The following is a 27,400-nucleotide window of genomic DNA, read 5'->3' as shown; positions in this document are numbered from 1 at the left end:
CCTAGAATGTAAGCTTCTCGAAACGAGGGCTTCTGAAAGAAATCTTTAACTTCTCTCTGCAATGCTTTGTAGTTTTCAGTGTACAGCTCTTGCCTGTATTTTGTTAGATGTATCCTAAGTATTTGGCATTATTGATGTTTTATATATGTAAAATATACACATCTCAATATTCAGTTGTTTATTGCTAACATATGGAAATAGAATTGATTTCGGTACCTTGACCTTTTGTTCCGCGACTTTGCTAAATTTCATTAATTGTTATAGCAATTTTTTTGTACATTCTTTAGAATTTTCTATCTAATCATATTTTCTGTGGCTGAAGAGTTTTTTTTCCCCACTCCTTTCCTCATTAGATGCATTTTGCTTCTTTTTATAGCCTAATTACACACTAGAGAGCCGCCAGTATAATGTCCGGAAATATAATGAAGGTGGACACCTCGCCTTTTTCCTGATCTCAGGGAGAAACATCCAGTCTTCATTAGTAAGTGTATTAATGGCAGGTGCTTTTGTAGATGTCTGTTATCAGGTTGAAGATGCTCCTGTCTATTTCCAGTTTGCTCAGAATTTTTACAATGGATGTTGAGTTTTCTAATGAGTGTTGAATTATCTCAAATGCTTCTTCTGCATTTTTGGAGATAATTATGCTGTTTTGCTCTTTTTAGTCTGTCAAAATGGTTAATTACATTGTTTGATGTTCAAATGTTGAAGCAAACTTGCATTCCTTAGATAATCTCTATAGGTCATGATGTATTAACCCTTTTATATACTGCTAGACATGATTTGCTATTTTGTTGAGGATTTTTGCACCTGTGTTTGTAAGGGACATTAGTCTGTGGTTTTCTTTTCTGGTAATAACCTCTTTTGGTTTATACTTGAGGGAAGTGCTGGCCTAATAAATGACTTGGGAAGTATTTCCTCCTCTTCTATTTGTTTTGTAAGTTTTTACAGAACTGGTATAATGTTTTCCTTAAATGTTTGGTAGAATTGACCAGTGAAGCCATGTATTTGCACCTTGAATTTTCTACATGTGGAACTTTTTGACCATTAATTCCTTTTACATCAATATAGGACTATTGAGAGTCCCTATTTCACTTTTAGTGAGCTGTGATAATTTGTATCTTTTAAGGATTTATTTATTTCACTTGTTTATTCTCATTTCATTGTCAAGTTTATTGATATATGGCTACTACAAATATTTTCGATTACCCTTTCCAAGCCTGTACTGATGGGACTTTCTTCTGTTCCTATTATTGGTTTTTGTCCTTTATCTTTGTTCTTGATCAATTTCATGAATCTTTTCCAAAAACCAGCTTTGGGTTTTGTTTATTTTTTTTCTGCTATTTTTTTCTTTTCCATATGGTTGATTTTTCCCTTTATTGCCTTTCTTCTGCATACTTACACATCATTCGTTTTTCTCTAGTTTTGTTTTTTTTAAGGTGCATGCTTAGATCTAATGATAGGAGCACTTAAAGCAATAAATTTCCCTTTAAGTGCTGCCTACCTGCACGCCATAAATTTTCATTTTATATGTCTTAATTTCCCTTCATTTCAACACATTACCTAATTCCCATCTGATTTCTTCTTTGGCCGATTCGTCACTTAAAAGCAGGTTGTTTAATTTTCAATCATCAGGCCACATTCCAGATATTTTTCTGCTATTGATTCCTACTTTAATTATGTATTTGCCAGACACTGGTCTTTGCGTAATTTCCAACCTCCGAGATAAACTGAGACTCATTTAATGGCCCAGACTTTTATCAGTTTTGGTGAATGTTCCACGTGTGCTCAGAATGAACGTGTTCTCTGTTGGTGAGGGATGTGACCCATCAATGTCAGTTAGGTGAGTTGGTTGACTGTGCTTTCAAGACTTTGGTCTCTGTACCGATCTGTTTTCCTACATGTTCTATCAACTACTCAGAGAGGACCGTTGGAACCTCCCACTTCAGTTGTGGATTTGTCCACTTCTGGTTTTGGTTCAACCGATTCTGGCTTCAAATCTTATAGGTCTATTGCTAGTTGCATATACCTTCAGCATTCTTCTGCCTTCTTAAAGAACTGACCCCTTCATCCTTATGAAATATTTCTTCTTATTTCCAGTAGTAGGGACTCTTCTGTAGTCTACTTTGATATTAACAGGACCATTCAGGCTTTCCCTTGGTTAATGTTTGGATGGTATGTCTGTTTATATTAATTTAATTTTAACCTGTGTCTTTCTACTGAAAGTATATATCATAGAAGGCTTAGAGCTGGGTCTTGCTTTTTAAAACTCACCTTTGAATCCTTTGGGAGTAATAAGGGAAGCTTATGGACATAATGATATAGGAAACCTGTCCTTTATACTATAGTTATCTTCCACCCTGCATTGTATCAGATTTCTGCTCTGGATGTCCTGCCCAAGAAAATTCTAACATGTTCCAAAGATTTTATGTGTATATGTTTGTGGTTTTTAGTCACCGTAGACTGTAGGAGAAAAGAATTAGAAGTCTTATATTAAAAGGAACTGGACATCTTCACCACATTTAAAGACCCTTTTATAAAAAAACAGATGCATTTTTTTCAGGACTAGCCAATTCATTTTCTTTAAGTTCCCACCAAAAGCTTAGCTACACGTTGACCACATTTACCTCTCCTGGCACTGTTCATTCCCTTATGTAGACCAAACTTTCACCCGGTATAATCTTTCTTACCCCAAAGAACTTCCTTTCACTTTCTCAGAGTGCTAGTGTGTGGTCAGTGAATGCTCTCGGATATTGTCTCCAGTTTACTTTATCTTTAACTTTGAAAGATATTTTTGTTGCATGTAGAATTCTAATCTTCAATAAGACTTTGTAGTCTGCGTTAAGTCTTATGCTGTTCTTAGATTTATGAGAGAACTTTTGTTTTTGTTCATATAGTGAATGAAATATTCTAGGTACTGAAGTCTGTGAAGAGAAAGCAACAGATTTATTCACATATTTTCTGTATTCAGCCAGATGAAAATTTTTCCTTATTAATTACAGCTTAGGTAAACTAACGTCTTTTAGATTTTCTAGGGATGGAATTATGTTACCCAGAAAAGAAAGACATTTTTCTTTCATTTTCTAGTTCCCCATCACTTACTCTGCTTGTATACGGCATTTCCTGCTATCTCCAAGAGCACATTAAATAGGAATAGTGATGGTGAGTACTGTGGCCCGACTGCAATTGACATAGTTCTACTGTCTGCCATTGAGATTGCTTTTCGCTGCTAGTTGGCTTAGGGTAAATGGTTTTTGTCATATTTAGGCAGGTTTTCCTTTTCATCTCACCCAGAAATTTTATTAGCAGTTATTGATAAGCTTTACCAGGTACCCTTTCAGTGTCTGTGATGTAATCATCAAGGATTTTGCTGTTATTTTGTAGTTGTAATGGGTTTTGCTGATTGAGTTCTTGATATTTAAGTGCTGCTGTCAGGAGTACACGATTCAGAGTGAATCACGATTCGGATACATGAGTGGGTCCACTTGCCAATACTGCGGTTATAACGTCTGTAGCTACACCCGCTGGTGAGACTGGTGTGCAGTTCCCATTTTGCATTATTTGGGGCTGTTTACTCACACTCAGTAATGTAATTTTTAATAACATGACCCTGATTTTTATGATTTTTTTTAAGTTTGTTTATTTTTGAGAGCGCCGAGGAGGGGCAGAGAGAGAGAGAAAGGGAGAGAGAGAATCCCAAGCAGACATCCGTGCTGTCAGCGCAGAGCCTGATGCGGGGCTCAATCCCACGACACGATCATGAGGTCATGGCCTGAGCCGAAATCAAGAGTCGGATGCTCAAATGACAGAGCCACCCAGGCGCCCCTATCCTGACTTAGAAAAACATCAGTCTACACATATGACGAGCCCATATGTATGGAAATGTCGGCGTGTTGCCGGTGAGACACTTATGCCAAGGGCTGGTGTCTTGTTTTCATGTAATGGATAAATACCTGGGTGATCATAAACGCAGAGAAGGAAAGGCGGCCGTGAGTGAAAGAAAAAGATATGGGATGATGGAATGCTCCAAATCATCAAGGAATGGAAAAGAAATGGAGGGCAGGGAGTATAAATACGTCCCTGGGCTGTTTTGTGAAAATCGCCTCAGAAAGGAAAACAAGGAAATAAGTAAGATTGGTAACGATAAAACCAAAGGCAGATGCTGAGAAGATGACACAAGTTATGGGGACACCCTGTGCACCTTGAGGGGAACACACATCAGCCTTGGCCACACAGGCGGTGGTGAGCTGCCCGTCCCCGTGCACGAGGAAGGAGGGAGCGTGTGCACCTGGGGGTCCTCCCAGGGAAGGCAGCCACTGTCTGCATCTGGGCCCTTGATGCACCCTAAAAATCATTAAATTTGGAGTCAGATCGAAGCAGGTGCCGCCCCTGCACTGGTGGTACGAGCCAGAAGAAACCTGAAAATGCAGCCGGACAGAGCAGGGCAGACCCACCACCGAGAAAAGCTCTCACTTCGAAAACAGGTAAATCCGCACGGTTGCGTCGGCAGGTGTTGCATCAGGCTGGCCTGACACAGTGTTTTGCAGGTGTGATCCTTATTTCGGGGCAATGTGCAGTGGCCACCGGGACAGGCAGCGGTGGCCTCACAGTGTGAGCCCCGCACCTGAGGCTGTGGCACCCTCCTGGGCCGTGGGACACTGGCCCCAAGACCCCTTACGCCATCTAGAAATGATGTAGCTCGGGACCAGCCCTGGGAGCTCTCAGCTACCAGCTACGTGACTCAGAAAAGACCTCTTGGCCTCCATAAACCTCGGTAAAGTGGGAAGAATATCCTGCCTGCCGCTCACAGGGTTTCAATTAAATAAGGAAATGCGCGTGGTGTTTATACTGTAAGCACTCACATAGCCTTGTGTGTTGAGTGAACCCCGCGTGCACCCTGCTGCGTCCCCCTCCTTCCTCGGTTAGCCCTGGTTTTCTCCTCCACGGCCCTGACTGCTCCCCACTCCGGGTGTCTGAGACCCACGCCCACGCCCCCGGTGGACGCAGACCGTGGCTACAGCCTCGGTGGCCCTCGTGCACCGCACAGCCGGACTCGTCAATGTTGCCTCTGTGACGGGACGCAGACTCGTCCCTCCTGGTTTCCCCAGTCACTGCTTTCACCAGGACCTGGTTCAGCTCCACCTGGGCCCGAAGCAGTCCCAGGGGCCCCTCGCCTCTCATCTTTCCCTCCTGCACCCCCGTCACGTGGCTCTAGCTTTATTTTCCTAGACAGACCCGACCTCAACAGTCCCATCCCTTTCAGTTTCCTGCAGAGTAAAAAGGCTAGACCCCCGGGTAAGGCGCTCCGTGGCTTGCTCCCTGACCTTCTCCCGGGGCCCTGAGCCACGGCCTTCCAACCGCTCCCACGTGACCTGCACCGGAGCTGGCGACTGGCCACCCTGCCTGCCCACGGGACATTCACTGCTCAGCCTGTTCGCTGTGCAGCAAGGATGCTGCTTCCCACTTGTCTTCAAACCGTACTCACCTTTCGGGGGCTGCTGGATGTCCCCCTCTGCGCCCTATCTACCGCTGACATCGACTCTCTTCTCTCCTTCCTGCCTCTACTGCAGCGCAGACGTCACAAATGCCTGCCTCTTCTAGATCTGGGTGGAAAGGTCCCAGAGAGTAAAACTGTTTCATTAATCCTGGTCTCCACCCACCCACCTCGGCCAGCCCAGGGCCCTGCTCAGAGGACACACTTTAATGTCAGATGAGAGCACAGGGGTGACAGAAGGACGACATCAGACCACCTAAAACCTGCACAGCGTAGCAGGTGCAGGGCCAGGAAAATCAAGCTGCTACTTTATTTCTTTGCAGGTCTTTTAAAGACACAGGTACACAGTGTTATACTTCCCGACTTAAAAAAAGAAAAGAGAGAGAGAGACAAGCCTAGGAAATAAAAATAAGTAAAAAATATTTTTGTTTTTTGTTCTTTTTTTTTTTAACGTTTATTTATTTTTGAGACAGAGAGAGACAGAGCGAGGGAGACACAGAATCGGAAGCAGGCTCCAGGCTCTGAGCCATCAGCCCAGAGCCCGACGTGGGGCTCGAACTCACGGACCGCGAGATCGCGAGATCGTCACCTGAGCTGAAGTCGGACGCTTAACCGACTGAGCCACCCAGGTGCCCCGTTTTCTGTTCTTTTAATAAGCGGGGGGAAAAAGAGGAAGAGGGGAAAAGACAGGGAAGAGGAACAAGAAGAAAATGTGTCTGAGACACGAGGGGGAGGAAGAAAAAAATGCAGAGGGACGGCGACGGCGGCTGGACCGACCGCTGCAGACACAGAAACCAAACTAGAATAGACACCTCGCGTGACATGGCTTTTGACAACATTCTTGCAAACGACGGTGACTTGTTATGCCACCCCTTTGTTCCTGGACTAAGGGGGTTGGAAACTCAGAGGCCGGTCTGGTTAGAAGTCAGCGAGTGTGGTCGCTGTGGGGACCGGACAGCTGCTACCCCGTTCCGCTCGCCAAATTCTGCTGTCTGAGAAAACGATGTCTCGCTGCTTTTAGCTATTCCTGTATTTCAAGAAAAGACAGAAACCTGGACTTCCAGCTTGCAAGAAACCAGTCTGTGGGCCAAACAAAACAGTTCAGCGGGCGTTCGGGCCGCTGGCTTTTGCCTTCTCAACTGCGGACAAAAACAAGGCTATTTCCCCTTCCTGGTTTTTACTGAGGTGGCAAGCGCAGCCAGCCTCAGGATGGAAACGCTCGCTGGCCGTGCCGGCCTCTCCCGTCCAGCCGCAGGGCTGCTGGCTGGCTGTGTCATGCAGACCAGGAGGATGACAGCAAAAGTGGGGACGGGCCCACCAGGCAGGGGCTGGGACCCCTCCCACCTGGGGCGCACCTGCACCTGCGGGGGCCCACCTGGGGCGCACCTGCACCTGCGGGGGCCCACCTGGGGCGCACCTGCACCTGCGGGGGCCCACCTGGGGCGCACCTGCACCTGCGGGGGCCCACCTGGGGCTCACCTGCACCTGCGGGGGCCCACCTGGGGCGCACCTGCACCTGCGGGGGCCCACCTGGGGCGCACCTGCGGGAGCCCACCTGTGGGAGCCAGCCTGCAGGGCTCCGCAGAGGGCAAGCAGGAGAAGCCCCCGCAGTGAGCTTCTTCCTCCTCCAAATGTGAGAACACACACACGGAGCCCTTGATGGAAATTAAACGAAAGAGAATAAAGTAAAGTGAACGCTAATTGTGAGAGCTCAACATACTGGATGAAGGGAAAAAGGAAAAAAGTCGTCTCAAGTTCTTATCTCAACAGATTCCCGAGTTCCTCTACAACACATGAACCCATTACAGCTCTTGATTCTGGAAAGGGTCTCATAATACTTGTAATCATGTCCCTCTCTGTGAGGAGTCAGAATTCATTAATTTTTAGAGACAGATAAAAATTCAAATCCTACAGTCTAATGATTATACAAAATCAAAGGGGAGCCTAAATTAAAGAAACAAAAAGACTTTTTATTTAAATGTTAACTTAGTAATTTAAATAAGTAATTAAAACAGGGAAAGACATAAAAAGTGAGAAAACTTGACATAAGCAGAGCAGCAGGACTCTTTTTTTTAATTTACGTGCTTTCCCTTCCAAGTACTTTCTGAACTGTCTGCAGTGCTCACATGTTCGTTGAAGGAGAGGTCTAATCCCTTTGAAACGTGATACTGAATTTTTAAAAATCTGATTAAAATTATTGAGTAAAACGGCATCGAAACAACAATTATGGAATTCATCACCATGAAAAATAATATACAAACTCTTCCCCACCCAACAAGATGAATGATTTTCATAGTTCAGTGCTCACTTCCCAGCCTTTTCAATACACAGGGATGATGTTGATGGTTGCTAATTGAAGTGTAAAGATGATATTGTATTCTTCTGTTTGTTTAAAAATTTTTATAATGTTTATTTTGTGTGTGTGCGAGAGAGAGAGCGAGCGAGCAGGGAAGGGGCAGAAAGAGGGAGACACAGAATCTGAAACAGGCTCCAGGCTCTGAGCTGTCAGCACAGAGCCCGACGCAGGGCTCGAACCCACGAACCACGAGATCATGACCTGAGCTGAAGTCGGACGCCCAACCGACTGAGCCACCCAGGTGCCCCTCTTCCGTGTTTATTTAAAGTAACATCAGGTCATGATCTCGCGGTTTGTGGGTTCGAGCCCCGCGTCAGGCTCTGTGCTGACAGCTCAGAGCCTGGAGCTGGTTTCAGATTCTGTGTCTCCCTCTCCCTCTGCCCCTCCCCCACTCGCGCTCTATCTCCCTCTGTCTCAAAAATAAATAAACATTAAAAAAATTTAAGTAAGTATTTTCAACTGTACATGAACTCCAAATTTCGATGCTACTTAAATCTCGGGGAAAATGGGTTTTCCCAGATTATGAGGCACTGACTGGCATTCGCATCCACTCCGTACTTATTTTAAAGCCTAAACATCACTTCACGTGTTCAGACGAAGCACAGTCAGCGTGCCTCCATTAATATTCCCTGTGCATGTGGAGATGAGGTGTTTTTTTTAAACGAGACTGAGCAAGCCCTCCTGAAGTATTCTCTGTGCATTACTGCCATTTTTCTGTAAATGTCTAAAGCCCTAGGACGTGATCTTCCAATTACATATGATATGCAACACTTGTTTCCAACACCTGCAGAGAAATGTCCCGCACACGAAAGAAACTGCTTTCATCTTATTAAATTAGTGTGGTTTCAATTTCACATTATCTTGAGCTGCTCAGGCTATAGTGTTACAAGTTTATTGCTTCTGCTAGGCTCCTCCTAAAAGTTGAAACCTAAAGTCATTTTCTGCTTTATTGACTTGCAGGAGGGAAAACTGAAATTATCCCGGTCATTAGAGAGAGTACTTACAATTTTTTTGCCTTCTATTAACACCGTAGAAATATTTGTTTCAACATTCTGTAGTATCACATTTCCTTTCTGTTCTCTGTAGATGAATTCTTTATCTACAAGAGAAGAAATAAAAAAGAAACGAAACATTAAGGAGCTCAGCAGGCTTCTGACGGACACTTACACAGAACGAATCAACTATTCCGACAAAAATAGAATCCTGTGATTCATCAAAGGGTCCTTTCAATCTGGTAAAGTATATACAGCTGCTCTCAACATAACCTCATGTGAAGCTTCTCTCCGAATCTTCGCTCCTACGCTACACACTGGCATATAAAACACCAGTGCCCATGCCCATGAAGTCTTTCGGACATTCTAGAGCTTTCTTGAGCCCAACACACAGTGGACACATGGAGCAGATTAAGAAACTTACTACCAAAAAGCATGGACAGTAATTCGCACTGTGGGTAGTGATTTCCTGTATGTACAGCTTGGGTGAACCGTGTTATGCACACGTGCTCACACATCCAAACCCTGCAAGACTGTTTCGAGTTAGTCCACAACCTTCCTTGCTACACCTGGAAGAGTCGGCAGTTTCTTGGTCACGCATACCCCTGAATCCATACATCCTGTCCTCAGAGACAGTGACCGTGGTCCTTTGCATGACCAACCTTTCAATTATTCCCTTAGGAAAGTAATAAAACACACCGATCAGGATTATTGCAGAGGTGTATCTGTAGGCACGTGTGTCCCTACTGCGAGTGAAAGGGCACGTTTTCTGAAGGACGGGTTGCTGGTACAGGGCTGGGCACACGACGAGGAGAAGAAATACTGTCTGTCCGAGCAAAGGTGGGAGTACTGAGCCAGCTTGATGGTCAAGGCATTTCACACAATAACCAGTTGCTGACGGGACCACCCTGTGCAGACTGGATTAATCCAAACGGTATTATCATTTCTACTCTTTATCTCATAAATTTAGGCTCTTTCCTTTTTCACTCCTTTCTGCTGCTTGCTTTGGTTTTCATTCTCTTCTTTTTCCAGGTTGTTAAGGTGGGAGCTTAGATCTTTAGTTTGATTTTCCATCCTTTCTTTCGTTTTTGTTTTTTTTTTTACGTTTATTTATTTTTGAGACAGAGAGAGACAGAGCATGAACGGGGGAGGGGCAGAGAGAGGGAGACACAGAATCTGAAACAGGCTCCAGGCTCTGAGCGGTCAGCACAGAGCCCGACGCGGGGCTCGAACTCATGGACCGCGAGATCATGACCTGAGCCAAAGACAGCCGCTTAACCGACTGAGTCACCCAGGCGCCCCCCATCCTTTCTAATAAAACTGATGAACGCTAAAAATTTCCCTCTATGGATGGTGTTAGCTACATCTCAGAAATTTTGATATGCTGAGTTACATTATTATTCAGTTCAAATTATTTCTAATCTTCCCTGTAATATCTGCGTGGCCCAATGATTATTCAGAAACATGTTGTTTAATTTGCAAGTATGTAAAGTTATTCTGGCCCTTTTATGTTTTATAGGTTTTTAATTTAAATTCACTGGATCAAAGAAGACTCGGTACATGATTTCAGTCTTTGAAAACTCATTAAGACATTTTTGTGGTCCGTAATATGGTCTAACCTGGTGAATGTCCTGTATGCATATTTAATGAAATGATTGATACGGCCGCATTTGGTCTAACGTGTGTCTATGTGTATGTGTGTGGGGTGGGTGTGTATGTGTATGGGTGTGTGGGGTGTGTGTGTGTGGAGGTGGGGGTGGGTGGTGGGGGGGTGTAGGGGTGTGTGTGTGTGATTAGTTTCTACTTGTTTCCTCCACTTATTTCTGGCTTTCACTTTATTGTTGCATATTTTTCAGAATTTTAATGTCCCTATTTTAGCTGTATTTTTTTTAAAAAAATTTAATGTTTTCATTTATTTTTGAGACAGAGAGAGACAGAACATGAGCAGGGGAGGGGCAGAGAGAGAGAGGGAGACACAGAATCTGAAGCAGGCTCCGGGCTCTGAGCTGTCGGCACAGAGCCCGACGCGGGGCTCGAACTCACGGACCGCGAGATCATGACCTGAGCTGAAGTCGGATGCTTAACAGACTGAGCCACCCAAGTGCCCCTTAGCTGTATTTCTTTGCAAATTTTTTGTGCTGATCCTAGGGATTAGAATACATACTCAACTTTCCACAGTCAACAATGAGTTAATAGTGTACCAGCTCTGGTGAAATACAGAAATTTATCAAGTTTTCAGCCCGCATCCAGCCCCATGCTGTTATAATTGTCATGTGTATTGAATCGAGATACTTTACATACTCCACAAGATGTCATAATTACTGTTTATAACAGTACCTCATTTATAAAGAGAGCAAGAAGAAAAAGAAAGAAAAAAAAGTCTGTTGCATTTGCCCACCACTCGCCTTTCTGACACTTTTTAGACTTGATCCAGGACCTGAGTTTCCACCAGCATCATTTTCCTGCCTCTTGAGAACTTCCTCGAGGTATGTGTTTGTATGGACCCGCCGGCACCCAGTTCCTTGAATTTGCTCTTACCTGAGTGCCTTTGATTTCCTTCACTTCTGAAGGATATTGTCTCTTCATATAGATTTCTAGGTTGATGGTGTTTCCTTTTCCTTTGGGAATTTCATGCCACGTCCTTCTGGTCACCATGGCTTCTGACAAGAAGCGGCTCTTCATTGTTCTTTCCCCGACACCGTTTCCATGCATTTTTCTTTCGCTGTTTTCAAGACTGACTTCTTGCTTGTGGTTTCTAACAGCCCAGCTATGATGCATTTTTGATTAGACTTCTTTGTGTTCATTCTGTTTGGTGTTTGCTGAGCCTCGTGTCTGCAAACGTATGTCTTTGTCAAATCTTCAGTCTTTAATTTGCGAATATTTTTTTCTATTTGTTTTATCCCTCTCCTCTCCTGGAATGCCAGCTGCACACATATTGGGGCCCCTGATATTACCTAACACTCTCTGATGCTCTGTTCTTTAAAAAAAACTTCCCTCTGTTCACCTCGAATAATTTCTACTGAGCTGTCATCACAGCTGCTTTGTCTCTCCTTTGTCATGATTATTTGACTGTCAGGTCCACGCAGTGAATTTTTACATTTCAGAATCTGCGTTCTTATGTTTAGGATTTTCCATGTTGTTCTTTCTACTGTTCCTACTTTTCTGCGGGGATTTCTCATTTCCCTGCTGACGTTTTCATTCACGGAAAACATAGGTACTTCCTTGTGTGTCATGGAAATATATACACTTTTAGGATGTTTGCCCCATCAGTTCCAAAATCTGTTTCATTCTGGAGTCAGACTCAGTTAATTTTCTTTTATACTGAAAGTATGTTCCCCTCTTTTTTTGGGGGGGGCATTCTTTGTAAGTAAGGTAATTTTGTGCTATATCCTAGACACGACGGTTGTCAGTTTCTGGACATTCTGGACTATGTTAATATTCTTTAATAAATGTGGCTTCCTGTGCAACACCAGGTAATTTTCTTCGCTAGACACAGACACCAACTTTGGGCAGCAGCCTTTTATACTCAATGCTGGTATGTTACCTGCAGCTGAACTGCTCTGCTTGTCTTCTGGGCGTGTGTGGCTCACGGGTCAGAGACGCCGGGGCACTGCTGGTTTCTGTGTTACTAATCTCTGTTCCACCCTGTCTCGTTACCCCCTCCCCTTCTTATCTTTTCAGTTTGACACTCAGCTTATTAATTTCAGCATTTCCACTTTTCTTAGAGTCACAACTGGTGCCATAAATTTCCTGAATTATGTCTTTATCTGAATCCACAAGTTTTAATGGGTAGTTTTCTCATTAGTGCTCTGTTCTGTGCATTTTTAGTTTCTGTCATGCTTTCCTTTTCAACCTGGGAGTTACTTGGAATTTGTAATTTGCAAATGTATGTAAAACACTCTTCTTCGTCTTTTTGTTATTGATTTGTAATTTGCTACATGTGTTAGAAAAACTTGTACTATCCACTCTGTGAAATTTGTTGACTCTGGTTTATAGCCTGAGGCGGGGTTCGTTTTTGTGGAAGGTTTCTTAACGGAATGGATATTTTCTAACCGGAAGATGCAGGTTCTCTATTTGGTCTTTAATTTAACCGTGCTGGTTGTACCATTCGTTAACTTGCCTCATTCTCAGCCCATTTTTTTGCACGCTTCACTTTTTCTTTTTTTTTTTTTAAATTTTTTTTTTCAGCGTTTATTTATTTTTGGGACAGAGAGAGACAGAGCATGAACGGGGGAGGGGCAGAGAGAGAGGGAGACACAGAATTGGAAACAGGCTCCAGGCTCTGAGCCATCAGCCCAGAGCCCGACGCGGGGCTCGAACTCACGGACCGTGAGATCGTGACCTGGCTGAAGTCGGACGCTTAACCGACTGCGCCACCCAGGCGCCCCACGCTTCACTTTTTCTTAAAAAGCCGCCCATTGTATTGACACATTCTGGTATGATGATGGATCGATTAGTTTTCTCCTGTTCATCCTCCAGATTTCGAGTTATTCATCTTGTAACTATTTTCTCAGATGAGTGCAAGTTTAGAATTTTCTCACCTTCTTGGTGATTTGCAAGGTTTATTTTTTCACCGTATTTTCCATCCCTCATAATGCTTGTCTGTTCTGCAGAACGGGAGAAATAATAGTATACACCCGATATCGTGCATGTGAAGATTCAGAGACATTACGTACGGGAGACTCGAGATGAACTCAAAATGACGCCTGGATCAGGGCAGGCTCTGGGGTGCGTGTCAGCTGCTACTCTTGTCTCAGGAGAAGATCTGGAATCACCTCTGCCTCCTTTTTGTCTCTCGTCTTCAATATTCCACCCCTCGTCTGCGCCTACCCCTTTGAGGGCGTCTTGAATGGCTCAAAGCCATGGGTCCTCGTGGCTTGCGGTGCCCTTGCCCTGGGTCTGCCCACCGCCACCTTCACCTTGGACACCTCTGACGGCTCACTCCCTTCGCTCCATGCTCTGTGCACACGAGGACGTGCTTCTATATTTTTTTTTTTTTCTAGGTTCTTTGGCAGAGACTGCTTTGGCCAACTCCTCAGCCTGACATTCAAGGTCCTTCACATCCAGGCCTGGGTGACTCTTCCCATTTTAATTTGCTGTCACCCCCCCCCCCCCCATCAAGCGTCCTGAACCATGTGCCTGGGTGATGCCTCAGACCACTGCCCAGCCTGCAATGCCCTCTCCCACTCCCTCCGGGGGACCTCTGTCCGCTCTTCTCACAAAGGCCTCTCCCCTGCAAAGCTTGCCATGCGTCTGCCAGGCAGGATTAACCCCGCTCTGCTCTGCCCCGCACCCCACTCCTGCTTTACGCTCCTCATTGGCTGTGACAACTCTGTCTCCTCCGCAAAGAGAGCGGGACGCATGGGGAAAAGGCCACACCTTCTGGACTTTCTACCTCTAAAACCTAGCATGATGACTGAGGGGAAACCGGGGGCTAAAAACGCGTGATGCGTTCACCAAATTCACACCATCACCCGTCTGTCTGATTCGCCAAATGTGCAACCCGCCTGCGACTCCGTAGGCAGACCCGCTGTGTGAGAGGCTGCCCCCGGCCGACAAGGTCAAAGGAAGCAGGGGTGGGTAGGGCCGCTTCGCAATTCTGCCTTTAGTGCCTCTTGGTGAGATTCTGAGATAGCTCCTTTCTCCCCCGTCACTGCAGTGCAGTAAAATACCCCAGAGGGGAGTGTAAGGTGCATTTGGACACTCTGAGGACAGGACGGCGACACTGAAAAGCCAGGCTCACCGGGGATTCGGAGAAACACAGAGGGTGAGGTTGTGAGGAAAAGATCTCCCGGAGAAAGTCTCGCACGGCGTCACCCTCTGCGACGTATTGTTCATGTCAAGTACTCAGCATGTAAAATATGTCATTAATTTAATTGTTCTGGGTGGCTTCGTCAGTTCTCCAAAGCTACATAATTAAAGAAAGCGACAGCATTGGTAGCCAACACAAGGGAGGTGATTGCTTTTCATTTTATTCTTTTCCCCCGATTGTGATAGAAAAATATATAGCAATGTAACACGTTGTTTTTCTCGCTCTTCCAAAAATAAGATGACGTTCCAGTCATTTCCTCTGAGAATCATATATCAGCTGGCTTCGTACGTTGCTTATTTTTGCCTGACACAGTAATGTATTTCTTAGAAACCTTTCAAAGGTCTTTCCCATGATGAAGAAATTTTAAATGGATGGCATTTTGTGGTACTAGAGATTTCTTAGCCATCGAGATACGTGGTTCCCGTCGCCAAGGATGACTTAGACCTGCTGGTTGGTCTTGTTTTTTAATTTTTAAATATTTTTGAGAGAGAAAGAGAGAGAGAGCGAGCATGAGTGGGGGAGGGGCAGAGAGAGAGGAAGACACAGAATCCGAAGCAGGCTCCAGGCTCTGAGCTGTCAGCACACAGTCTGATGCGGGGCTCGAACTCACAAACCACGAGATCGTGACCTGAGCTGAAGTCAAACGCTTAACTGACTGAGCCACCAGGTGCCCCTGGCTGGTGTTGATTATATAAATTGACTGACAATTGATTATATAAATATCACAAAGAGTTGCTTCAGAGAAATAGACTTTGAGAAACAAACAGTGCACGTAAATGAAGCAGATCTGGTTTTTCTCTAATTATCTTCTTTTAATTGTAAATAGCTGCTAATAGAAACAGCGTTCTATCCTACTTATTGCTTATTTTATTTTCTTCTCGGATACAAATTACTTGTATTCACGTATGCTGATAACACATAGCATATAGCATGTTTCCTAAGAAAGTCAACATCGAGGTGATGGCCATAAGATATAAAAACTGATCTGTAATCCCTAACATCCACGCTGTGGTCTAGAAATAATACCATTTCTCACTAAACAGAATCAGTATGCACCATGAATCTGCCGTGTTCCCTGACTTAAGGACAATTACAATTAACATTGCCAATCAGATGATAATTATCGTGTGTTGGCTATTGTTAAGTTCCACATTAACCACAGCACTGTACTCTAAGACAGGATCCCAAGCTATCATTCTCAGTAAAAAGCACAAGGGATCTCTAAAGACCTGGGCATTTCTCGATCTGAGGCACAGAACATACAGTATGAACCTGGAATATCTTAGCGGCCAGCCAGCAAGGAAGTGTTCGGTGACCGATGGGGACACAGACCATAAGACCACGGTAGACGGCAAAATGGCCCTAACGCTTCCCTCCCTCCTGCCCACGGCCTTTGTGTCTGGCTTCGCCAGGCTCTTCCTCTCGAACGTGGGCTCAGATGCGTGACCTAAACTGGTCACTGGACTGTGAACAAGCAGGCACCTGAGAAGCACTCGTATAGTTTGACTCGCCCCTCCTGGCTTCTGCCATGGCCGTGAAACAAACATGTGTGGCCCCGTCTTTTGGCCCCAGCGCAGAAACAGATGTGGAGCACAGCTGAGCTGCCCGGCACCTGAGCAGACGCCACTCCAGATGCGCCGGCAGCCAGCTGGTTGTCCAGCCCCGGAAGCAAATCAGCCAGTGGAGAAGCAACCACCGGCTGCCTAACCCACCACCGGCTGACAACCAGCTGCGCGAAAGATAAACGCTTACCCTGCATGTCACCGAGGGTATGTAGTTGTTTGTTACACAACACTCTTGTGTCACTAGACAACCAGTGGGAGGGCTCTCAGGTCCGAAGCTGGTAAAATCTGAACATCAAAAGAACAATACCCTAATTGATTCAAACACATCAAATGTATAAAACAGTTCAGGAATCCATAATGGAACTCCCAAAAGAGAAAAACAACTCGTTTTCCACGGTTGGAGGGAACTATGACATCAAGTCCTGACTCTGAAACTGGTAATTAAAAATGTCTATAATACCCAAAGGAATCTACACATTTAATGCAATCCCTATCAAAACACCATCAGTATTTTTCACAGAGCCAGAACAAACAATCCTAAAATTTGCATAGAACTGCAAAGACTCCGAACAGACAAAGCAACCTTGAAAAAGAAAACCAAAGCAGGAGGCGTCACAATCCCGGACTTGAAGCTGTATTACAAAGCTGTCATCGTCAAGATAGTATGGTACTGGCACAAAAACAGACACTCAGATCAATGGAAACAGAATAGAAAACCCAGAAATGAACCCACAGCTATATGGTCAATCTTTGACAACGCAGGAAAGAATATCCAATGGAAAAAAGACAGTCTCTTTAACAAATGCTGCTGGGAAAACTCGACGGTAACATGCAGAATGAACCTGGACCACTTTCTTACACCATACACAAAAATAAACTCAACGTGGATGAAAAACCTAAATGTGAGCAAGGAAAGAATTAAAATCATACAGGAGACCACAGTCAGTAACCTCTGTGATATTGGCCATTATCAACTTCTCACTGGATAGGTCTCCTGAGGCAAGGGAAACAAAAGCAAAAATTAACTATTGGGACCTCATCAAAATAAAAAGCATCTGCACAGCAAAGGAAACAATAACACTAAAAGGCAACCTACAGAACAGGAGAAGATATTTGCAAGTGACATATCTTATAAAGGGTTAATGTCCAAAATACATAAAGAACTTATAAAAACTCAACACCCAAAAACCAAATAATCCAGTTAAAAAATGGGCAGAAGATGTCAAAGCCGGCATCCAAATGACCAACAGAAACATGAAAAAATGCTCAACATCACTCATCATCAGGGAAATACAAATCAAAACTACAATGAGATATCTTACACATCTCAGAATGGCTAAAATCAAGAACACAAGAACAAAGTGTTGGCGAGGATGTGCAGTGTTGGTGGGAATGCAAACTGGTGCAGCCACTCTGGAAAACAGTATGGAGGTGCCTCAAAAAGTTAAAAATAGAACTACCCTACGACCCAGCAATTGCACTACTAGGTATTTACCCAAAGGATACAAAAATACTGGTTTGAAGGGATACATGGACCCTGATGTATCCACAATAGCCAAACTATGGAAAGAGCCCAAATATCCATCAACTGATGAATAAAGAAGATGTGGTATTTATACACAATGGAATATTACTTGGTGATCAAAAGGAATGGAATCTTGCCATTTGCAACAACATGGATGGAGCTAGGGAGTATAATGCTAAGCAAAATAAGTCAGTGAGAGAAAGACAAATACCATATGATTTCACTCATATGTGGGATTTAATAAGCAAAGCAAATGAACATAGGGGGAAAAAGAGAGAGACAAACCAGGAAACAGACTCTTAACTCTAGAGAACACACTGCTGGTTACCAGAGGGGAGGTGGGTGGGGGATGGGCTAGACGGGGGATGGGCATTAAGGAAGGCGCTTGTTGGGATGGGCACTGGGTGTTGTATGTAAGTGATGAGTCACTGAATTCTACTCCTGAAACCAATATCGCACTGGATGTTAGCCAGCTGGAATTTAATAAATACAAATTTGGAGGGAAAGAATGAATAATCAAGGATTCATCCTGCTTTTCCAGCAGTTCAGGGGGACAACATATAGCCCGCCTGTGAGGGGGAGGCCTTCCTTTCAGAAGACTGTCAGCTGGTGAATGTGTGAGGGATGACGAACTTAGGAAATCACCATTTGCAGCCGCTGCTGAAACACCCAATTCAGGTAAGGACCGTCCATGCGTGCTAAACTCATTCCGAGAAAGCTGATGGGGTATTTTCCTGGTGCCACAATACGACCTCAGAGAACACACGCCAGTCTCGATGGAAAAACGCATACTTTTTATTTATTTATTCTGAGAGAGTGAGAATGTGTGCGTGAGCAGGGGAGGGGCAGAGAGAGAGAGAGAGGGAGAGCGAGAATCCCAAGCAGGCTCCGCACTGTCAGGACAGAGCCTGATGCAGGGCTTTCTGTCATGAGCTGTGAGATCATAACCTGAGATGAAATCAAGTGTCAGACGCTTGGGGCACCCGGGTGGCTCGGTCGGTTGGGCGTCCAACTTCCGCTCAAGTTCTGATCTCACAGTTCGTGAGTTCGAGCCCCACATCGGGCTCTGTGCTGACAGTGCAGAGCCTGCATTAGGTCCTCTGTCCCTCTCTCTCTGCCCCTCCCCCCCCAAAAATAAATCAACATTAAAAAACTAAGAAAAAAAAGAGTCGAATGCTTAACTCACTGAGCCACTCAGGCACCCTGGAAAATGCCTGTTTATAGGGGAGGAAGTTGGAGGCCCCAGCTTCACCCATGAATCTGCCTCTGAGTCCTGTTTTACCAGTGGGACAACCAGATGCTGGAGACGAACGTGTTAAATCATTCCGTGAGGGAACAGACTAAATCCAGGATGTGGAAGATTCTATAACACAACTGGCCTAATATAGGGAAATAGCTCGGAGCTGTTCTACATTGGCAGAAACTTAAGAGACATAATCAAGCATAATTATGATCCTTAATGTGATCTGAGCAGAGAGAAAAAAAGACATAGAATATATTTTGAGAATGAAGGAGGAAATTTGAATATGGCCTAGGAATTCAATGGTATTAGAAAACTACAGCCATGTTTTTCGCCGAGAATGAGGTTGTTGTAGATACAAAGAGGGTATACTTCTGGAGATGTGTGTTTAGTCTTCAGCGATGAAAGAAAATGACACATTTAAATATTTTCAGCAAGAAAGATTGGGGGAAGACACAAAAAGGGGAAAGTGCTAAGATTAAGTGGTGCTTATATGGGTGTTTGCTGTGCTATCTTTTCCACTTTTCTGTAAGCTTAAAGTTTTTCATAAAAAGGAAGAAGATAAAACGACACAGCCCCTAATTTCTAGGAACATACAGTCAAGTGGGGTGGACATAAGAACAGTGGCCCACGTTTCAGTGGATGGAGAGGCTTTCAGGCAGAAAATCCCAGGGAGAGCAGGAAGCAGGGAGAATCCAGGACGGAAGGCTAGATGTGTAGCCCTTTACACAACACGCGTTGAGGCGAGGACGCTCTGGTGGTTTCCTTCGCAGAACCTCACAGGTTCTGCAGCATGGCGGAAGCTAATGTGTGCGTTTTGGCCCAAAAGAGCCAAAGGATTCCAAAAAAGTTAAAACATGAAAGTTCTATACAGCGAAAGCTTGGCTTGCGAACATAATTCATTCCGGAAACATGCTTGTAATCCAAAGCACTTGTATATGGAAGCCAGTTTCAAGAACCATTGGCTCGGTTGTGATCACGTAACGTCCAGCGTCAGGTACGACTCATATGACGAGACATCGCTCGTTTATCAAGTTAAAATTTATTAGAAATGTCTGTTCGTCTTGCGGAACATTCGCAGAACGACTTACAATCCAAGCTTTTACTGTACTCGGTTGTTGTTGTTTTTCTCTTTCTAGCTTATCTCACAGAAATTGTGAGCTGGGTTGTCTGGGAATGAAATGGGTGGAAAGATGGAAGGAGGTGGACTATTAAATTCTGTGGGCTTCGAATTCTGAGACAGTGACACCACAATATCCGCTTTCACAACGTGGGTAACTACACAGACAAGTACTGTCAAACAAATATTGATCTCAGCCTGGAAATGACTTGGAAAGTAGCTACAGTGCAAGGATGATGTTTAGGGGATTTGAAATCCACTAGTTTGGCTCGTAAGATCTGTGAATGCCCAATTTTATCTTTGATTAACGGACAGCCCAGAGAGCTTTTAAAACCTTTTAAATTTCCACTCTTCGGATGGGGGCCAATTTTTATGTGCTTCAACAGAGTCATGTTTAGACTTTTAAACAGCGTATTATACCGAAGTCCGCTCAAAACAAATCACTTCCTTCTGTGTTTAACATTGACAACGCTAGCTTATGTGGCTAACGGAAAAAACAATTTATCTGTACAATTAGCACTTTTTTTTTTTTGCAATTTATCTTGTTTTCACCTGAATCTATCATAAAGGAAAATATACAGGTAAGGCTTTGTAAGAAAAGGGTTTAGTGGGTACAGAACAAGGGAAGATTAGCTAAGCAGTCCCGTGCTAATTACACGTATTTAAGGATATTTATGATTTGTTTTATAAAAATACAAGACTCCTTGATGAGCTTTTTGTAAGTTTAGTTATTTTTGAGAGAGAGTGAGAGAGAGCTGGGGGAGGTCAATGAGAGAGAGAGAGAGAGACAGAGAGAGAGAGAGAGAGAGAGAGAGGGAGGGAGAGAGAATCCCAAGCAGTCTCCATGCTGTCAGGGCAGAGACTAACGTGGGGCTCGAACTCAGCAACCATGAGATCATGACCTGAGTCAAAACCAAGAGTTGGATGCTTTACCAACTGAGCCACCTTGACGCCCCTTCTTGAAGGGTTTTGAAATGATTATAGTATGATGGTTCTAGGGGCTCCTAGGGGAGTTAAGTGTCCAACTTCGGCTCAGCTCATGATCTCACGGTTCATGAGTTCAAGCCCCACATCGGGCTCTGTGCTGATAGCTCAGAGCCTAAAGCCAGCTTCAGATTCTGTGTTTCCCTCTCTCTCTGCCCCTCCCCTCTTTGTGCTCTCTCTCTCTCAAAAATAAACATTAAAAAAAAAAATATATATATATATATATATATAATGTTTCTATTACTTAGTAAACTTCTCTTAAAGCAAATCAATCACAAGTGTTATTGAAAGTGTCAAAAAAAATCTTAAAAAACTCTGAAATGGACAAAAAAGACCACGGAGTATCCTTTCGGTGAATATTAGGCATTGTGTATGTAACTCCTCCTGGGCTGTTTGCCTCTTTAGATGTCTACTCCTATCACTGTCTTTGAGCTATTTTATGACTGTAAGCTGTAGAGAGCTGACAGCAACGAGAAGGGTTCTAGCCAGAGAGATGCAAATAAATTCTGCCTGGTGGACAGGCAGTGGGTCCCTCTGTCCCACCCCACCTCCCCAGAAAGAGCCACCACTTTTCCAGAAAACTCATCCCAGCATTTCTGATTGCCTACATGTGTGTCTGCCTTTAACTTTTCTCTTTATACCTTGCCACTTCTCTCCTTAATTCCTGAGACAAATAAAATCTTGGACACATGTCTATTTTACATTAACATAAAACCACGAGCCTCATGATTTCTACCTTTAAAAAATTCTTCTTCGGGGCGCCTGGGTGGCTCAGTCGGTTAAGCGGCCGACTTCGGCTCAGGTCATGATCTCGCGGTCCGTGAGTTCGAGCCCCGCGTCGGGCTCTGTGCTGACAGCTCAGAGCCTGGAGCCTGTTTCAGATTCTGTGTCTCCCTCTCTCTGACCCTCCCCCATTCATGCTCTGTCTCTCTCTGTCTCAAAAATAAGTAAACGTTAAAAAAAAAATTCTTCTTCAAGTAAAGTTCAGCATGTGCAAGAAAGATATGGACAAAATTTCACGGACGGGATATGAAAACAATCACTAAACTGTGTAAAAAGTGATTTTGGTTACCAGTTTGTCCAGAAATGAAGCAACTTGGAAGATTACACATGCTGTTTTCTGAGGCCACCAAATTTTATCACCATCAGTTATTTGTCAAAAGTCCTGAACGATTAGCAGATTCTGAAATGCAGTGGTCAGTGAATGATGCTACTTATGTTGTTCCAATGCCATAGCCTTTAGTAAAACAGTAGCTCAGAAAAGCCATAGCACGTGGTTCTGCAGGCTATGGGTTTTTTAAAAAATTTTTTTATGTTTTTATTTTATTTTTGAGAGAGAGACAGACTGTGAGCCGGGGAGGGGCAGAGAGAGAGGGAGACAGAATTTGAAGCAGGCTCCAGGCTCCGAGCGGTCAGCACAGAGCCTGACACGGGGCTTGAACTCACAGACTGCGAGATCATGACCTGAGCCGAAGCCGGACGCCCAACCGGCTGAGCCACCCGGGCGCCCCACGTGGGCTATGGTTTTAATCAAAATGCTAAGAGCTGGGTCAGTGTTCAATCACGTACATACTTCATCAACAGGGGTTCTAAGACTTTGCTGTTTTCCAGTACAAACATAGAAGACAGAAGGTATTGAATAACCTTACCGTCTGCTGGCATTACATTAAGGCAGCAGACTACCGCGGAAAGTAAACTCAGGTTTTATGTCAATATTGTTCCCTCTAATGATTATTATGGAACAAATTAGCAAACAGAAGTACCTAGAGGTCTCGCTGAAATGACCGCCTTACTTTAGCTATGCTTCCAAGAGAAAAATCACTTGCTGATAATGACTAATGAATGGATCGAGACACGGAAACTTGACAGGAACGTTCCTTCAGAAAAACTCTGATGAAAAGTGCCAGCGGTAGTCTACAGATCGTTGGGAAAAGCGTGGTCTAGGAGTCTGGGAATCTGGCTTCTGTTTCAGGCTCTGCCACAGACGGGACATGCCCAGAGTGGGCCGTGAAACTTACAAAGCTGTGTCCGTACGGGCTAGAGCATGCCGTCCTCCTCTCCTTTTTCACCCCTGCTAGCAGGGATGCTTTCTGATGGCTGGAGCTAGAGCAGCCATCTTGGACCCTTAGGTAACCTTGCGGATGAACTACAAAAGCAAATTAGAGCAGAGATCCTCCCTCCTGACTTCTAGGTGTACTGACAACCTTTCTGTCTTGTGTAAACCAGTATGATTTTCATTTTTCTCTTGCTCAGAGATGCGTCTAATAAGAGATACAATCATGCTTTTACTCTGGATTTGGAGTCCAGAGAACCAGGTTTAATCCCGTTGCTGGGTTCTGCTAAGTCAGGTTACTTTATCACTCAGTCTTTCATTCTCCATAATAAACCACCTCATTTTTCCAAAAGGGTAACTGGGCAGGGCCACTGAGCCCAGGCACAAGTGGGAAGAGAAGGACGGGAGCATTCAGCTCTCCGCCAAGGAGAGTCCGTGTGGCTTTCTACCAAACATGCACCTACGATTTTATTTGTGGAGGAAAAGAGATGTCATGAGCCCTATTCCAGAATTTTGGGTGCGGTCTGCGAAAAGCGCGAGTAAACACAGCTCTCATCTTTCTGACTTAACAGCAAACAAAGCATTCCAAAATGCAAGCAGCAGGTGGAGTATAGACACTGTATGGAGTGGAGAAAACCATTACAGGAAACGATTCTACTCGTTGGGGTGGAAGAACAGAGGTACTCTCACTCTCCTAGGAAAAGCAGGCAGGTGCCCTATGAAGGAGTCCTTCGCTCCTTCAGAGGAGCTCATTTCTGTCAGGCCTCCAAGCGCCCCCTCATACGGTAGACACCGGCGGGCTGTTGCTTTCAGAGAAGGTCCAGCACGTGTAACAAATGTGAGAGGTCAAAGGCAGATCTCTCCCCAAGGAGTGTGGCTGCCTGGGTCGCCTGCTGGGGCAGGACGTGAAGCCTCCTGTGACGGCTCTGGGGACTGTCCTTGCCAAGGGGAACAGCTCAGCACGGCACTCCCATCCGCCCAGGCCGCTCCTCCAGGCAAGGGGCCTCAGAAGTCTACATGATGGCGTCGTTATTATAAACCCACCTCTGTCTTCTGACTCCGGCTCTGACCCCAGAGCTCTGCTGGGATGAGATGAGAAAGCCCAGCCAATCAGCCAGCCAGAACCGATCAGTGTGAAAGCCGTGGCAACCTGGGTGCTGACTGTGTTCCCAGAGCAGGTGCGGCACCAGTCACACGCTGGCCGCACGGATGCAACGATTAGAGGCAAGGAGGTCCTTGCTTTCATCCCACGGTGAAGTGAGGACCCATCTCTTACGGTAGATCTTTAATCTGAAGTACTAAGAATTTCCCACCTTCCCTACTACGTGGACTTAAGTTATTTGACTTTTCTCTACCTCAATATTTCATTCTGACAGCAATAGGGATGTGAAGGACACCTTGCTTCTGTGACATTAGAACAGCGTCCGGTTCAATATCGAGTAATCCTGAGTATTAAGCACTATGGATACTTTTCGAAGGAAACAACCATCATCTGGGTAATGGAAGCCATTTTATGGAAAGTCACAGGACTTAAAAGGAATGCTTTACGTGCGGAATCTGATAAAACTGTAACCTGAAGACCAAGGATTGCTATAGTCCTTCCATTTCATATATTTCTAGAGTAACTGTGTAGCTTATTATCTAACCAGAACACTTGAAAGTACACAGGGATGCCTTAATAATCAGGGCAAGTGATATAACCTGAATATCTCAACCCCGGTCTATTCCCAAATTCAGCAAGTATTGTTGCTAATAAATAAGGCTAGTGTTGGTAGAAACAAATTTCTGTATTTACTGTATTTAGTTTTAAAATTAAAAATCTTGGGGCACCTGGATGGCTCAGTCGGCTGAGCATCTGACTTCGGCTCCGGTCATGATCCCACAGTTCATGAGTTAGAGCCCTACGTCGGGCTCTGTGCTGACAGCTCGGAGCCTAGAGCCTGCTTTGGAATCTGTGTCTCCCCCTCTCTCTGCCCCTTCCCCCCCACCGTCTCAAAATAAATAAACATTAAAATTAAAAATCTTGACTTAATTTCACGGATATATATCTGAAACAAGAGAATGGCTCAACTTGAATTGTCAGGACTATAAATCCGACAATTCTGTTCCACGTGTGCCATTGGTAAAGATCGTAATGTAAGAAGCAACAGATCAACTCTTCCAAAAAAGAACACGTTGCACGGCACTGCTATTTAACATACAATAAGGCTCAGCTCATCCTTTGGTTATGCTACTGTAGTCACCCACAAAAATCAATGCGTGGTGTTTCAGGTCTCCCGTGGTAAGACATTGTCTACACGAGTGAAGCAGCATTCGTTTTAATGGTACCCGTCTCCGTCAAAGGCTACACAGCAATCTTTGGTCAGTAATGAGTTCTGTCTTCTTAGCTGATGGGGATGTTCAGCTCAATTTATAGCTATCGGTAGTGCTGATAAAGGTCATCACTGTGTCTCATTTATTAGAGCCGCCTTCCTCAACAGCGGAAGTACAAGGTAAATGATGTTGAAAATCGTAACTTGCGGTGGAAGATGTGTTTACTCTATTAGGGAATGGATTTTTTTAAATGCCTAAGTTCTATTGCTTTCCCTCTCCCTGGTTTTGTTTGTGTGCTTTTGCTTTGAGTCCCTGCAACGGCTGTGATGTCCACATGTGCACTGTCGTATGTGAAACAGGAACGCTACGGTGATCGGGACCGGCGAGGTTCGCCTGAACGGGCTTTCTTCCCTCCTCTCGACACTATGGAGTTGCCAAGTACTATTTCCTCCCCAAACAACATCGTTCTACATTATTCGTTCTCTAGAATAGAATCATGGCGACCAATCAACGTTAGCAACTCTCGGGTGAGCATGAACACACCTACCTGACTAGGGCCAAAGTAGCTGATTTCATGAACAACTGACTACCCTTCCGAACCCTGTCGCGCGTTTGCTTATTCAACTCATCCACCACTTTCAAGGCAGCTTCTTTGCGAGACGCCACTGGAGTTGGGAAATCTCTTACCTTGTGCTCAGCCCTCCCGCAGTGGGGTGTTGGACACGCCTCCCTGCAGACTCAAGGAAGCACTCTACAGTGTATGTTAGGATTGGGGTATGATTGAGTCCCCTCTCCCTTAATGGACCCACACCATTGTTCTCACGGAGGTCACCAGTGAGCTGTTGGCTGTGGGGGTGCCTCCCACTCATTTGGCACTGTGGGAGGGGCTAAGGCAAATGAGATCACCTTGGTCCAAACTCAACACTTACCCTACCAGCCCGTGGCTCATGTTTTCCCTTCCATGATGCCCTCCTCATGCATCATCCTCCCTTGCGGGGAAAGACCACATCATCTAATGTTTTGATGTGTTTTCATCCAGCCAACACATAATAAATATCAAAAGGAAAGAAATTAAAATCACGATGGGGCGCCTGGGCGGCTCAGTTGGTAAGACGTCCGACTTCAGCTCAGGTCATGATCTCGCGGTCCGTGAGTTCGAGCCCCGCGTCGGGCTCTGTGCTGACGGCTCGGAGCCCGGAGCCTGCTTCGGATTCTGCGTCTCCCTCTCTCTCAGCCCCTCCCCCAGTCACACCCTGTCTGTCTGTCTCTCAAAACTAAACATTAAAAATTTTTTTTTAGTGATAGAGAAGACACTGGGGTGTGAGTGAAACTAAACAATCAGCTGGGATGCTTTGGTGCTGTGGGACAGCCAAAGACATACGGTCACATCCAAAACACCAAAGTGCTAACGTAAGTGACACCAAAGGGGCACTGGAGACCCGTGTCCTGTCAGCAATGTCACCAGGGACCGTCCAGACAGAAGGGCACGTTTTGCAGGGTTGACAATCCGATTTCTGCTTCTGTTTCTCCTGTATGCTGTGATCCACTTACACGATGTGTGAATCAGCGTTCCGTTTCGTTTTTAGTTTTGTATTTCGTGTACCTTACGTTTCTCACAATGTCCGGGTCTGGATCATTGCTCCCTGTGCCGAATCAAAGTCCGGATCTTCACAAGTGATCCAACAAGGCTTCTCCCCCAGGGAGGTGCCAGGCTGTTATTCCTTCCTCCAAGACTCGGCCCCGGCGTCTGCCATTCAGGCAGCAATGCCCGCAAGTCACGTTTCCCTGGACCCGTGTGTGTGGCTCGCATCTCCTAGGAGACCGCCAACACCTCTCTGACTCTCAGCTCCGACTCATTTTCTCCTTGCAGCAGCACACAATGCCCCCCGCGCCTTCCCAGGGTGAGAGGCCCACTCTCACGTCCGCTCTCCCGGTTCCACACACCCTGG

The 27,400-nt window shown here is 45.0% G+C and overlaps 1 protein-coding gene across 1 annotated transcript in view; it reads right to left on the bottom strand.

Annotated features, from left to right (window-relative positions):
- Positions 1–27,400, bottom strand: part of DPP6 (dipeptidyl peptidase like 6) — a 715,888-nt gene that overhangs the window by 279,761 nt on the left and 408,727 nt on the right. Inside the window, exon 4 of the mRNA XM_047097129.1 lies at positions 8,852–8,946. Coding sequence (XP_046953085.1) covers positions 8,852–8,946 — 95 coding nt within the window. The remainder of the gene's footprint in view (positions 1–8,851; positions 8,947–27,400) is intronic.

This window comes from Lynx rufus, unplaced genomic scaffold (assembly GCF_022079265.1).
Source record: "Lynx rufus isolate CCGP_SWC_20201006 ecotype Redwood Valley unplaced genomic scaffold, mLynRuf1.p SCAF_4, whole genome shotgun sequence".
Classification (NCBI taxonomy): domain Eukaryota; kingdom Metazoa; phylum Chordata; class Mammalia; order Carnivora; family Felidae; genus Lynx; species Lynx rufus.
Note: the sequence above shows the minus strand (reverse complement) of the source record. Positions and strands in the feature narration are given on the sequence as shown.